Genomic DNA, 14,991 nt, shown 5'->3' on the forward strand with positions numbered 1-14,991 from the left:
CATGCACCTGAAGAGGCAAACTATATTCCTTTTTATTATCATCTATTTTTAGCTTCCTGTGGATAAAGACCCTTATGAAATCAAGTCCATGAGAGTAGACAGTAAAACACTCTTGGCCTTGTGTTTGTTTATTAACAGTCCTCTTGAATAATTGACTTTAAGCTCATCTGTAGCACATTAACGTATGCAAGCTTGCATTATTCACTTACTGCATGCCTCGGTGTATTTGCAGCACATTGACAAAGACAGTAAAATAAAACATTCCAATCATTTGGAAGTAAAAAATTCCCACTATTAATTAATTTATGTTGTGACCCTAACATTAGATCAATATTGATAATATTTTTCATTCATGTCATTCATTGTCTGTAACCACTTATCTAGTTCAGGGTCGCGATGGATCAGGAGCCTCCCCGGAATCACTGGGTGCAAGGCAGGAACACACCCTGGAGGGGGCGCCAGTTCTTTACAGGGCAACACACACTCAACACATTCACTCACACACTCTATGGACACTGTTGAGTTGCCAATCCACTCCCAGCGGAAACCCACGCAGACACAGGGAGAACACACCACACTCCTCACATACAGTCACCCAGAGGAAACACACGCAGACACAGGGAGAACACACCACACTCCCCACAGACACTCACCCGGAGGAAACCCACGCAGACACAGGGAGAACACACCACACTCCTCACAGACAGTCACCCGGAGGAAACCCACGCAGACACAGGGAGAACACACCACACTCCTCACAGACAGTCACCCGGAGGAAACCCACGCAGACATAGGGAGAACACACCACACTCCTCACAGAAAGTCACTCGGAGGAAACCCATGCGGACACAGGGAGAACACACCACACTCCTCACAGACAGTCACCCGGAGGAAACCCACGCAGACACAGGGAGAACACACCACACTCCTCACAGACAGTCACCTGGAGCAGGAATTGAACCCACAACCTCCAGGTCCCTGGAGATGTGTGACTGCCACACCACCTGCTGCACCACAGTGCCGCCCTGAACCAAACCAAACGATTTTAGTTAATATAAGTTTTCCAAAACCCTTGCACTTTCAACCTTGGTTTTCTGTTTAGTTAAAAAAATGCCCGTTTGACCACACTGAATCACAAGATATCATTGTCGTCTAAGTTTGGTCTCTTGTCTTTGACAGTTCTCAGTAGCCCTAACATAGCTGCTCGGACTGAGAGGATCTTAGAGTTTACACCCTGCTTATTAGAGTTAGTTGGCTTTGTATGGCATTTTAAGGCGGCTTATGTGATTAGGGGTGCTCTAACATGATTAGCACAAGAAGGTAAATTAGCATGCATCATCACACTGAAATCACAGAGGTCAGTGTTTCAAAGCATGCTCCAACAATTCTCATGATCTCAGATGAGACCAACATAACATTTGCTCATTCGCACTTTGTAGCATTAACAAAAACTTAATTACACACTTGATAATTTTGTCATTTTAAAAAGTGGCAAAGAGAGTATATCTTGTGTTTCTAAGCATGTAAAGTTTGATTGTCTAATTTCCAGCCAAAATTCACAAGCACTTGAAGTTTCTAGGTAGCTGATGGGGAGGAAGATGTAGAGTTAAACTAAAAGATTTACTAGGCTGGTAATCAGCATTAACAGAGCTGCTGAATATATCATGAGTGCCATTCAAACACTCGCTAAGTGCCTCTGGCACGAGTACATGTGGGTAAATAGAAGCCACTAGAAATCAAGTTCAACTAGGAAGCCAAGGTCACCAGCATGATAACTACTTTCTAACCAAAGAGTAAGAGAATGTCTGAGTCTGCGTGGGCTGAGAGTGTCCACAGTGAGATTTCAGCTCCTTAGGTCTTATATTTGTTGTCAGTGACTTGCCAAAATAAGTAAATCCAAGTTGTTTTTCTCAAAAGGAAAAATCTCCACTATTTCCTTTTATCCTGCGATAGGGAAAAAGTGTGTTTAAAATACGCTAGTTCTTTTGAATTCTAATGTCATTATGCAGTCAAAATATGAATATCTAGCTAGCTAGTGCTACTGCAATTAGTTGATGTCACTGAATGACATTACAGTGAAGTTACTAATATACTTCAGTGCCTGGGTGATGTTCAGAAACACCATTACATTTTCCTACATTGGCAAACTGCCTCAGTTTGTCTTTGCAGGTTTTAGTAACTTAAGTGCAGTGTAGTAATTGCAAGGGTGTGCAGCGAGATATGGCTTATATTTTTTTGCCTTTAAAGGGGACCTCTACAATTGTGGGGAAACGTTCTCTTTTAACATGGAACGATGTGTTTGAGGAAAAAAAAAAGACAGTATTTTAAAATATTTTTGTATTTTTGAAAGTCTGTAGGGCAGCACGGTGGTGCAGCAGTCACACAGCTCCAGGGACCGGACCTGGAGGTTGTGGGTTTGAGTCCTGCTCCGGGTGACTGTCTGTGAGGAGTGTGGTGTGTTCTCTCTGTGTCTGCTTGGGTTTCCTCCGGGTGACTGTCTGTGAGGAGTGTGGTGTGTTCTCTCTGTGTCTGCTTGGGTTTCCTCCGCGTGACTGTCTGTGAGGAGTGTGGTGTGTTCTCCCTGTGTCTGCGTGGGTTTCCTCCGGGTGCTCCGGTTTCCTCCCACAGTCCAAAAACACACGTTGGTAGGTGGATTGGCGATTCAAATGTGTCCATTTGTGTGAATGTGTATCTGTGTGTCTGTTGCCCTGTGAAGGACTGGCACCTCCTCCAGGGTGTATTGCTGCCTTGCGCCCAATGATTCCAGGTAGGCTCTGGACCCACCGCGACCCTGAACTAGATAAGGGTTACAGATAATGAATGAATGAATGAATTAAAGTCTGTAGGTTTTTATTCACTGTTTGAATTACAGCAGAAACTCTGTAACTGGAGTTAATTAGTTTTGTAGCACTTTGTATTAATGCACTTAGCTATGTCTTAAATTTCCACCTTAATTGATCGGAAACAGTAAGTTCAAAAGATCAAAAGCATAAGTCAATATGATCCACTAATGGAGCAGGAATAGAGCAATATCCTCATCTCGGGTCAAGCTTTTCATTGCCTTAAAATTTCAGATGCCTTTTCTTTTCCATGAACAGAGCGAGAGAAAGCTTAGCAACCAAGACACTATGTTTTTTTTTTTTTACCCGTTTACTGACACCAGAGTTTTGATTGGTTTCAACAAACAGACCCAAGCGTTTCATTAAAAGCAGTATTTTTGATTTAAATCGTGAAAGTCTTTGATGTCTTTAATTAAAGTTGTTAATACTTCCAAAATTGGCAATATAACGGACAAAATATAACATTCTTGTGCTCTGTCTTCTCGCTATAATGCACTTGGCAGGTAAAGCTGCCTTGATCCTGATCATGAATGACTCCCTGGCGGGAAGCAAAATTTAAAACATCAGGCAATCTCTGTGCTGAAGTTTTCCCCTGCTGTTGAGGCTGTTTCCCATTAATTTTTCACATCCATAAAATGGTGTGTATCCCAAGAGCCAGCCAAGGAGACGACCTAAAACAGTTTTGGTTTAATTCACATTCTGGAAGCATCATATTCACCACATAATCCACATAGTCTCCTTCTGAAGAAGAATGCACATTACTGCGCACTTATTTGGATGTACAGTTAATACACTTCACCTGTAAATCCCTAGCTACTTGTATTAATGGTTTCCCACTGTCTCAGATCTTCTGCCTCTTTGTAAGTCTTAGTCTAAATGTTTTTTAGGGGATTAGAATGAGATATTGCTTTGAAAGGCCCTTAAGTGTCTCTTCATGTCACTTGCATGAGTCCAGTAATGAATCTGTAATCAGTGATCCTCTGGAGAGCATTAGTGGCTGTTGATATCCTGCTGAGGAATCTGTAAGCAGCTGTTAGTGAATAATTAAGTCAGTGTATGTGCATGGCAGTGGAGGGGACATTCTGTGTCACTGTGGAGCCAAAAATAAACTCCCTGTCACCTTGTGACAGCACAGAATAGTAAATGTCCCCAAAAAAATAAAATTTAAAGGCTACAGTGGGGGCGGCACATAGTGTCACTGTCACACAGCTCCAGGGATCTGGGTTGGGGGGTTCGAGTCCCACTCCGGGTGACTGTCTCTGAGGAGTTGGTGTGTTCTTCTTGTGTCCGAGTGGGTTTCCTCCGGGAGCTCCGGTTTCCTCCCACGGTCCAAAAACACACAGTAGCTGGATTGGTGTCTCCAAAGTGTCTGTAGTAATGGCGCCCCCTCCAGGGTGTGTTCCTGCCTTCAGCCCAGTGATTCCGGGTAGGCTCCAGACCCACCGTGACCCTGAACTGGATAAACGCTTACAGATAATAAATGAATCTTTAGCTCTAGATTCTTTCCTTGTCTATTCCCTGGTGGTTATTAGTTAATAAATAAATAAATAAAACTGGGGAAAGTCACATTTAGGATGAATTGGGCATGAATTTGAGCCTTAAGAAAGGCCAAATGATTCCTGGAACCCAAAAAGGATATTTGTAATTGTTTAAATATGTTTACTATTCAGTTAATAGATACATTTTGGTAGCTACGACCAAACAAGCTCTCGTACTGGTGGCTGAACAGAAGGTATGATATTTTATATGAACCACTGACATCAATTACACAGTGCCCAGTAAACAATTAGCCGTTGATTCAACGTTGAAATAACGTAATGACTGCCGTCTAATCAACGTTCTCTTAAGGTTGAAAATGAAAGTTGAAAAGACGTCCAAACACAGACATTGAAAGACGACTATTAGACGTATTTTGGACGTCCATTGACGTTATTAACTGGTCCCGAAATAAATGATTTGTATAAAACGCGTTTTGGACGTCCACTGACGTTATCGATTGGTCACCACTTAACTAACTTATTAAGATGGATTTTGGACGTCCATTGACGTTTAAAATGTGTCCTTGACGGACAAACTACTTTTAGACCTATTTTGAACGTCCAAGGACGTTCCTTGTTTACTGGGTGGCATCTAGCAAACACATATTTTTTATTTTTTTTTTACATTTACGAACGCTGTGGTACATTTTGTGACGACAACTCCAGCTCGACCTTACCTTAGCCCTCTTTAAATTTGGCCTCAATCCAAAGCTTGAACATAAATTTTTGAATCAACCAGCTTTCACCAGGTAGTCTGTTAATAATTTGTGCACATGTAGTTTATCTATAGGGGACTACCTGGATAAAGTGGTACCAAAAACATGAAACTGCACTGAGGATGAATAATGGATAAAAAAAGAGAGACAGAGAAAGGGAGGGAGAACCAGAGGGAGATGGGAGCTTTCCTGATGAATGTAGAAGAACCTGAAGCACTAAGTGGTGGCTGGTTAGAGCTTGCACCTGCAGACTCGAATAACATTTCATGCTGCGTGTTCAGTGATGCAGGACGTGGCTTCCTCCAGCAGACCACAAGGAGGAGAGAAATTGAGAGAGAGAGAGAAGGGGGGGGGGGGCAAAGGATCAAAAGTAGGTCATTCACTACGAGACTGGCATCACATCTCACTTCAAACCAGTTTGCCAAACCATGCTGCAGCATTGCATGTATCCGCCGTAAGAGGGAGATAAAAACCCCAAATCTGAGCTGAAAGGAACCCCCCTCCTCTACCCTACCACCCCGTCTCTCACACATACACACACTGACTCTGTAGGTCTTTTCATCACGCCGTTTGCCATTCACAGCCAACTCTGCAATAAAGCAGCCCCCAGTGTCCCAATGAGAGAACATATCGTTTTCCTCATAAGGAAACCATTTCAGTGTTTGTATAGTACATTTTTCAATATTATTAAATCACTTGTGTTTCTCCACATACACTGGCAACAAGTAGAGGTCACCCAAGGCAATCTCAGCCGTTGTGTGCATTCAGGTTGTGTTAACCCTTGCAAATTCCCTGTACATGGGAATCTCAGTAGCATAATCCTCAGTAGCACTCTCCCCCGGACAGATTTAGGGGCAACTTAAAGGTTAATGATTTGGGATCAGAAGGTTGTTGATTCAATCCCCATGACTGGCAGGAATTAAGGAGTGGAGGGGATTGAAGAACAGCACTGTCTCCTCCTTCAACATGCACAGCTGAGATGCCCTTGTGCAAGGCACCTTGCCTTCAACTGTTCAGGTCTTTTCTCTCTCTCAGTGTGTGTGTGTGTGTGTGTGTGTGTTTAATGCCCACAAATATTTGTTTAAACACAGTAGACAGTAGACAATGTTGTCTTTCTCTCGTTCATTACCTTTTTCCATTCACTCTCATTTTCCCTCCCAATATTTTTTCTCTTTTTCCTTTTTCTTTCCTATCTATCTATCTATCTATCTATCTATCTATCTATCTATCTATCTATCTATCTATCTATCTATCTATCTATCTATCTATCTATCTATCTATCTATCTATCTATCTATCTATCACATTATTATTTTTCCCAGCTGTCCTGTCTCTATTTTATATGTATCTATAGCTTACTTCCTCTCATTTTCTTTCTCCACTTTTCTCTGACTCTGTTTCTTTTCTGTTTCGTTCTTTTCTCTCTCTCTCTCTCTCTCTCTCTCTCTCTCTCTCTCTCTCTCTCTCTCTCTCTGTGTGCTGACTCACCATCTTCCAAAGACTCTCAATGTGGAGAAATAAGGGAAAAGAGGGCATGAAGAAAGGGAAGCGAGAAAGGGAGAGAGAGAAGCTTTGATCTGTCTGAGAGAGAAAGCGAGAGAGGGAGAGAGAGAGAGAGAGAGGGGAAGTGAGGGGATGAGAAGTGGGAGTGTGAAATCGCAGTGGATTTGAGCTTGGCTAATTTTAGGCCCCAAACACGGTGGAGGAGGTTTATATAAGGGATGCAGGAAGAACAATGGAGAGTAGAAGAGCAGGACTCTTCTCCAGATTTCAGCGCTGTATTGGAGCAGCATTGGCACTGCCAGATGAGCCCCGGAGTCCAACAGAAGGCTCCAAAGAAAGCTTAAGGCTTGTCCTTTCTAACTCGACCCGTCACTGCTCTACTGTTATAAAGATATTTAAATTAAGAAATCTACTCATGTATATGGTGTGTATGCAGCTTCGTCAGGCCATATTTAGAGTTTGGGTACCAATGCTATACTGGGTTTACAGTATCCCTCAGTTACACAACACCACCTAGCTGTGAGTGAGAAGGCTAGCACACACTTCCTCCCAGACTTCTTCTAACTGCCACTGCTTAATATTGTTTGACAGCGCAACACACTTGGAGGAGAACACTGACTAACCAATAAAGCCCACGTTACCTAGCAACCCACTGAGTGATGGGAAAAGAGCCATGACATTCCATTTATCTTCCATTTTAGATTTTCATTATTTATTCTGAGGTAGTACTCTTCCATATTGAATTTGCACAGAGATGATCAGCTTTGCTCTGTAAATAATGAAAGAAGAGCTAGAGTGAGCCAGGAATATTTCAGGGCAGTTTCTTCAGAGGTGATATTTAATCCAATAAATCAGTGTGTGATCAGAATATTGTGATTAGGATCTATGCAGAGGTGATTGCTTGAAGTGCTTGACCATGCAATCATACTTTATTTTTCCCCAAAATCAATCCAGCAATGCTCAGAAGCTATTCCTTAAAAGCTTTCACATTTATATTGGCTTTAATGTCATTGCATAAATAACGCCTCTTTTCACTTAGCGTTTATTGATTCATTCCTGGCCGTTAGATCCACCCCACCCACCCACCCCCCCACCCCCCACGCTCCTTGGACATCAGATATATTAATGCAATTGTGCTCCGCATTCAGTTTACAGATTTTTTTCTTGCATAATCACTTTAATGGAATGACACAGTTATGTAATCCGTTAGATCATTGTGTGATGACATTATTTTCAATTGTAGTTACAAAATCTCCAAAAATGAAAATAACAGGCACTCCTAGGCACTTGCTCTATAGTATGACTTGTTTTATTTGTCAGTTTTACATTTACAAAATATGGCAACAAAAAATTAAGAAAAATACTGTTAACACAAGGGCGGCATGGTGGAGCAGCAGGTTAGTGTCGCAGTCACACAGCTCCAGTGACCTGGAGGTTGTGGGTTCATTTTCCGCTCCGGGTGACTGTCTGTGAGGAGTGTGGTGTGTTCTCTCTGTGTCGGTTTGGGTTTCCTCCGGGTGACTGTCTGTGAGGAGTGTGGTGTGTTCTCCCTGTGTCGGTTTGGGTTTCCTCTGGGTGACTGTCTGTGAGGAGTGTTGTGGTGTGTTCTCTCTGTGTCTGCGTGGGTTTCCTCCGGGTGACTGTCTGTGAGGAGTGTGGTGTGTTCTCTCTGTGTCTGCGTGGGTTTCCTCCGGGTGACTGTCTGTGAGGAGTGTGGTGTGTTCTCTCTGTGTCTGCGTGGGTTTCCTCCGGGTGTCTGTCTGTGAGGAGTGTGGTGTGTTCTCCCTGTGTCCGCGTGGGTTTCCTCCGGGTGACTGTCTGTGAGGAGCGTGGTGTGTTCTCCCTGTGTCCGCGTGGGTTTCCTCCGGGTGACTGTCTGTGAGGAGCGTGGTGTGTTCTCCGTGTCTGCGTGGGTTTCCTTCGGGTGTCTGTCTGTGAGGAGTGTGGTGTGTTCTCCCTGTGTCTGCGTGGGTTTCCTCCGGGTGTCTGTCTGTGAGGAGTGTGGTGTGTTCTCCCTGTGTCCGTTTGGGTTTCCTCTGGGTGACTGTCTGTGAGGAGTGTGGTGTGTTCTCCCCGTGTCTGCGTGGGTTCCCTCCGGGAGCTCCGGTTTCCTCCCATAGTCCAAAAACACATGTTGGTAGGTGGATTGGCGACTCAAAAGTGTCCGTAGGAGTGAGTGTGTGTCTGTGTTGCCCTGTGAAGGACTGGCGCCCCCTCCAGGGTGTACTCCCGCCTTGCGCCCAATGATTCCAGGTAAGCTCTGGACCCACCGCGACCCTGAAATGGATAAGCGCTTACAGATAATGAATGGATGAATGAATGAACTGTTAACACAAATGACAACAACAATAACATCAGATTTGAAACCTGATAAAACTGCACTGAATTTCTCTGTCTGTTTGAATGAACTACAAGTCAGAAATAATGAATATACTGCAGACTTGCTGCATGCTGTTTGTTAAAGCCAGTATTAGCTGTGAATTCTCGACTCAAGGTTCAATCAGACACTGTTTTCTTGAAATGCCTGACCCAAGGTATTATAGGAAGCCACAAAAGTTTGATGTCAGTGCTCCAGTTTAGCAGAGGAAGCTCGTGTACAGTGAGAAAGTTTCATTCACAACCCCCTGGTGTTCAGAACTTCCTGCAAAAAGGCCTGTCATTCTTATCTCGTGACCGCACATGCTGACCCCCACAGACCCAACACAAGGATGGGGACAGCATGGATTGACCCCGGGAAAGTTTGTGAAAATCCCTTCCTCCCAGGACAATACTACTCAGAGTGTGAGAGCAGTGTACACTGTTAGACACGGCAACACTTGGGATTGAAAGCTTGTTGTTGTTACTTAAAAAACTAATTTTAGTCGCTCTTAACAGTGTCAAATATTCATGACAAATTTATTGAACTAAATGATCTGAAAATCCTGGTACATTCAAATTAGAAAAGTGGATAGAGATGCTTCACCTCAAACAGCCACTTAACAATCCCTTACTCCACCAAAGGGCTGAATGACATCATCACTAACCACTACACAGGATCCCTCTGAACAATGGGCGCACTCTGGAAGCCCACAGTGAAATACCGCCCTCCCCCTGGCCCCTCTATTTCCTGTGAATTAATGATGGCTTCTATTTCTGACCTTGTTCAGGAAATACAGAGTCTTAAAATAAGCTAAATTAGCCCTTGCTATTCACTATGATGTGTGAAGTGCTGCTCTAGACGTCTACTTACTTTTCCTCGTTGTAGTGCTTTGGAGCAGTGACTCATATACAGCCAGACTAATGCTTTCATTAAATTTACCATGGATTGTGGTAGATAAATCTATCCAGATGCTCAGTAATTCAGAGAGAATGATTCACGTATCTCACCAATGGCTAAAGCCACAGACGAAATAGCACAAAAAAAAAAACACTCTCTTTGTGAATTGCTACAGCCACCAGACCCAAAAGTGCATGCTTCATTTCCAACGAGAGCTAGACAGCTGTCCAGATACTTTAAATTTACCAGTTACAGTTTAAGACACCCACTTGTTATTGTGCCTGGCACTAGTCCCAGAACAGGAAGATTAGGGTCACAGGATTTATCATTAGGTGGAATCTTTCACAACAAGATTTGATAGTTGTTGTAGCAGCTGTTACTTTGGTCTAACCATGTAACTAATAAGCAGCAGAGATTAAAGGACCAACAGACCTTTATCTCATCAAATAGAACCCAGATTATAAGAACAAGAATCAAAAAGTTTAATGTGAAGATATTCTTCTGACGCTGGGATGAAATGAAAGCTAAGCAAAGGACAAGCACTGCAATGAAAGGCCTGTTAGACGTTAAGTCTATTTTTTTGTCATTTTATACATAAAATTTTATACATAATTCTCCTATCATCACAGGGCACAGTGAAAAAAGTAGCAGCACTAACAATTCCCCAAATATTAATGTAAAAAATGTGAAGTTATCTGTAGATGATGTGCAGATGTCTTTAGACCAGGGTTGTTGTGTCGTACGGTGTAAGGATCTTCTGTAGTGTTCGGATTTCCCCTAACAATAGATGACATCTGTCTTCTCTCAACTATTTCAAATCCCAGGTGGATTTTGAGAGAAGTACTGTTCTAATGAACCGTTAGCCTGGTGTTCGGTTTCCGATCATGCTGAATTGTTACCAAGGAGGAACTGTAAATCCACTTCTCCAAACATCTGAGGTCATCTGAGGAGAAAAATACAGAACAATGACGAATGTGTTTGTTGTCTGATTGTCTGATATGGAGCAATCCAAAAGAGTATAGATTAGAGTATAGATTCATTTATAGATTTTAGTGTAATTACTCCTATTGTAACTGGTTTTACATGTAAAAGCATCAGTTACTGATACTGATATATTTGCTGTCAGCAAAATTATGGGATCCCACCATCCGTTCTTGTTTCATTTTATCAGTACAAGGGCTTCTTTCATGTGAGCAAAGATCAGACTGGGATGGATCATTAATCATTTATGTCAATGGTGAGAAAGAGAGGAACTGCATTCTGCAGTTCATACATCACCACCCTGCGGCGGCCTGCGAGGAGGCTTTTACACACCTTAAATAGGCCTCTTCATTCAAAGAGAGTGAACTAGAGCACTATTGGAGCAAATCATTTATTAAATTAGAAAAGTCTGGAGATAATGTCCGTTAAGATGTCACATAGCCTCAAGTCAAATTCAAAGACAGTGTGTCAGTTTATTTGGGGGAGGCAGCCATGTCTGAAAGGTTAAAGGTCAGTGGTTTTTATCCTCTGCACTGGCAGAAAGTTATAGAGTTGGGAGAGTGAATAAATAGCGGTTTTGTTTCTCTTTAACCTCCACAACCTGACTGCCTTTGAAGAAAGCCTCAACTGCTCCTCAACTGGCTGTACGGTGGCTGCCAGGTGCAGGTTCATTGTCAAATAAATGAGTCCATATATGATTTTGTGCGGTTGGCTTTGAAGTGCGGTTGGCATATGGCAGATCATGAAAATGATAAAGCAGAAAACACTAGCATTGATTACACAAACACATTCTGGAACTATTAAATGAGAACATAACGTCATTAAGAGAGAAGACAAAAACAATGTTTTAGTGAATGTAAGTGTAATTTTTCCTCTTTTTTGTTTGTTTGTTTCTTTTTTAAAAAAACTCAAGTAGCTTAAAATAGAGTTTGTGCCATAGATGAACATGAAACTGCAAACTTCCAATTACTGAATTCACAAAACCAGGATTTTTTACATCATAAATCTAAGGAAACAAATAGGTGGGGCTTTTGAGCTGAAAGTGAGCTTGAGGGATGAGTGGAAATGTTTAGGGGTTTAATCAATGGCTGAACTGAAGCTTTATTAGTTTTTACACTATGGGCCTCTGTACCGGTGGGACTATCGGACATTTCCGCTCCAACAAAAACAATATGCTCCTTTTTCCCCAATAATGTCACTTTAGTGTCTTTTTTTGTAGTGGGGTCCATTTTATTTATGGCAGGGCCTTATTTTAACGAGGGTCACGTTTCCCTCAGGTTTCCATCAGCGGGTCATTACAGGGGCGCATACTGGCCCTTTAACCACTTTCTTAACGATTTCTTCTCTGAGCTGACACTTAAATGACCACTGCAGTCCTAATGCAGGCAGTTAATGATGTGAACTCTCTTTCACCAGGCTGCAGTGTGTCAGTGGCTACACAGAATTAGCTCCCACGCTCACTCTGTATTTATGTTCATTTGACAAGGCGTTAAAACGTAGTGTTCAGGACATTTCAAAACTACACCCCACAATCTGCAGGAAGAAACCCCAACTGACAAACCAGGACAGGCATTTGTGAGGGGAAACTCTACAGAACGTAACTCTACTTTGCTTTCAGAGTTGGACTCCTCCAACCTGTTCACCCGCGCGGAGAGGACCGACGGGAGGCGTGCGCTGAGTTCGAGGCGATTTAGGGACCGTCACAAAATGGTCTCTCTCTTTACACTTCGCCGCCATTAAGTGTAGAAGGGTGTGAGAATTGTAACTTAAATACTAGCCCTGTGGTAAACAGAGCCATAAGCCTATTCGTCAAAATCGACACTTTTGCAACATCAGCATTAAGACCTCAAGTGTCCTTTGTTCAAATGCATAGCTGTAGCTTGACGTTTGCCGTCCTCTTGAATGTTTAGTGGGTTTGCTATTATTGGTTCAATAATGTAAAACCAAGAGAATGGCGGCTTAAGGGAACACTGATTGACCACTGTCCACATTTAAACTTCTGGATGTACGTTTTCACATCCAATATTTATATCTTCACATGCAATATTTATACAGGGGGCAGCGTGGCCTTGAGGTTAGAGAAGGTATCTTGAGGCCGGAGGGTCACCAGTTCAATTCTGGGACCGGCAAGTAATTATATTAATTCAGGACTGAAGTACCCTTGAGCAAGGCACCCCCAGATGCGGAGGTGGTTGGCAGCCCCCTGTTTAGGTTGTGTGTGTGTGTGTGTGTGTGTGTTTTCACTGCCACGCAAGGGTCAAATGCAGAGAAGCAATATCCCTAAAGAGATCAATCAAGGTGTTTTTCCCGCTTCTTCAAATGCACATAACAATTGTAAATATTTGTCTTGATTTTTGTGTTACATTTTTGTACTTTAATGGTATTGGGAAATAGGTGGGCTTGGCCCTGACGGCTACACATATTACACGGTTTTTATCATAAGAGCAGAGCAAATATTTGAAGACGGTGCCTGGGTTTTACGCTTGTAGCGACTCCACACTGCTGTAAGGGAGTCTGTTTGCTCTTCATCCGTGGACGAGTTCATACAGCCGCACACACACACACGGGGATTGATATTCATTTCGCTCACATCACTCTGCGATGAAATTTTCGTTTTAAATCGGAGGACGAACATTCGCCCAAAAATGACGGTGGATTTTGAAGACTGCATCAAAGATTCACCCAGATTTCGGTAAGGGTTCAGATGTGTCCTCTTCACTTAATACGGTGCTGCGGCGCATTGCGTTTGCTCTCAGTGGGTCATCGGGATTTAACGGTTTGACCGTTATTTTTTAAATTAGACCGAGCCGTTTAAAGACCGGTTCACTGAGCCAGTTTACTATTCTGTGTATGTATTACTGTTGTGTGCCTGTATTTCGCTCTTGTTCTCACCATGAATGTAGAGCCCGCCAAAGATTGAAAGGGGTGATATTTGTCAGTTATTTCGGTGTGTAACATTTGTGTAATCTTCAGTTGTACAGCATTCTTACCCGGAGACTATTGGTTTGTTGTCGTGTTGCAGTGTTACCCCGTCTACACCCCACATTACGTTTGAATTTCGAGTAGAAATGAATGAATGGAATGGCCGCTTGTCTGTTGTAACACTGAGGACCCAGACCTCTACAACAACCTGTGGTTCCTACTGGTAAAACCAGAACTCAACGGTAGAACATTGGTTTCCTCGCTGAAACAGAAGGCTATTCGTTTTTCTTACGCACTGTTGTACGTAAACGAAAGGCAACGCTATCAATTTTAACGATTACAATTTTAGTCCAATTAAATTCAGAAGAGTTTTGATGGAAATTGCCTTTCAAACCTTAAACACAGCCCAAAGATGGGGTTTTTGTTAAAGAGAGCTTGTTGATAGCTAAATAACCTGTGAGGAGGTTACACTCATTGTCCTCTGTGTTCCTTAGACCATCTAATTCAGTCAGTTATAATGAACAGGACACACTCTGAGACAGAGGTGGTTGCTCATTATCATACCATTATATAAAGGAGATTACACTGGTATAACACTATAAAGATTTAGCCACAGTTGTCTGGCCCAGGCAGAGAAAGGGAACACAAACAGGGTTTAGAGGCTCAACCACAAATTGAAAAGGAGGTTACAAGTCCATAGGTTCACTTACTTTTTTATTAGTTCGCTTGAGAGTACTTACAAGACGATGGTTTGCCTTGCCGTTGTTTTACTATTAAGTCAGTGGTCGGATACCTTTATTAAGAACTCATTCCAAAAACCGATACCAGTCAGTGTCTCTATGAATTCTGAATGTATAATATATATAAGTAGTTTCCAAACTCTTCACTGTAATGGACTTCACTTTCCATTTCATTTAGTCCCACCACAACCTGTAGAAACCTCTGGATACCTCTGGCTGAATTCCGGATATGGAAGATATATGTGTTTCCTCTAGTATAAACGAAAGGGAAGATTTTGGCCGGAGTGGTGTGTAGAGTTTAGTCTGCGGAAACCCATTCACTGACAGAGCTGGATGTTTCCAAACGCACTGTTGAAGGAATGCTATTCTGAAATGTAAATTCACGCAGTGTCCCTGTCTGACGGTTTATTTCGGTTTTGCAGCTAATTTTGACTAAGGGTTGTAAATGTGTTGAGGGGATCTGTTTTTGGTGTGTAGTAAATCTTTTGAAACAGGA

At 42.5% G+C, this 14,991-nt stretch overlaps 1 protein-coding gene across 1 annotated transcript in view; it reads left to right on the forward strand.

The window, feature by feature from the left end:
- The first annotated feature begins 13,275 nt into the window (after positions 1 to 13,275).
- acap3a (ArfGAP with coiled-coil, ankyrin repeat and PH domains 3a) overlaps positions 13,276 to 14,991 on the forward strand; it is an 85,045-nt gene continuing 83,329 nt past the window's right edge. Inside the window, exon 1 of the mRNA XM_066671197.1 lies at positions 13,276 to 13,525. Within this exon, the coding sequence (XP_066527294.1) occupies positions 13,479 to 13,525 (47 nt within the window). The 5' untranslated portion in view covers positions 13,276 to 13,478. The remainder of the gene's footprint in view (positions 13,526 to 14,991) is intronic.

This window comes from Hoplias malabaricus, chromosome 5 (genome assembly GCF_029633855.1).
Source record: "Hoplias malabaricus isolate fHopMal1 chromosome 5, fHopMal1.hap1, whole genome shotgun sequence".
Taxonomy (NCBI): Eukaryota; Metazoa; Chordata; class Actinopteri; order Characiformes; family Erythrinidae; genus Hoplias; species Hoplias malabaricus.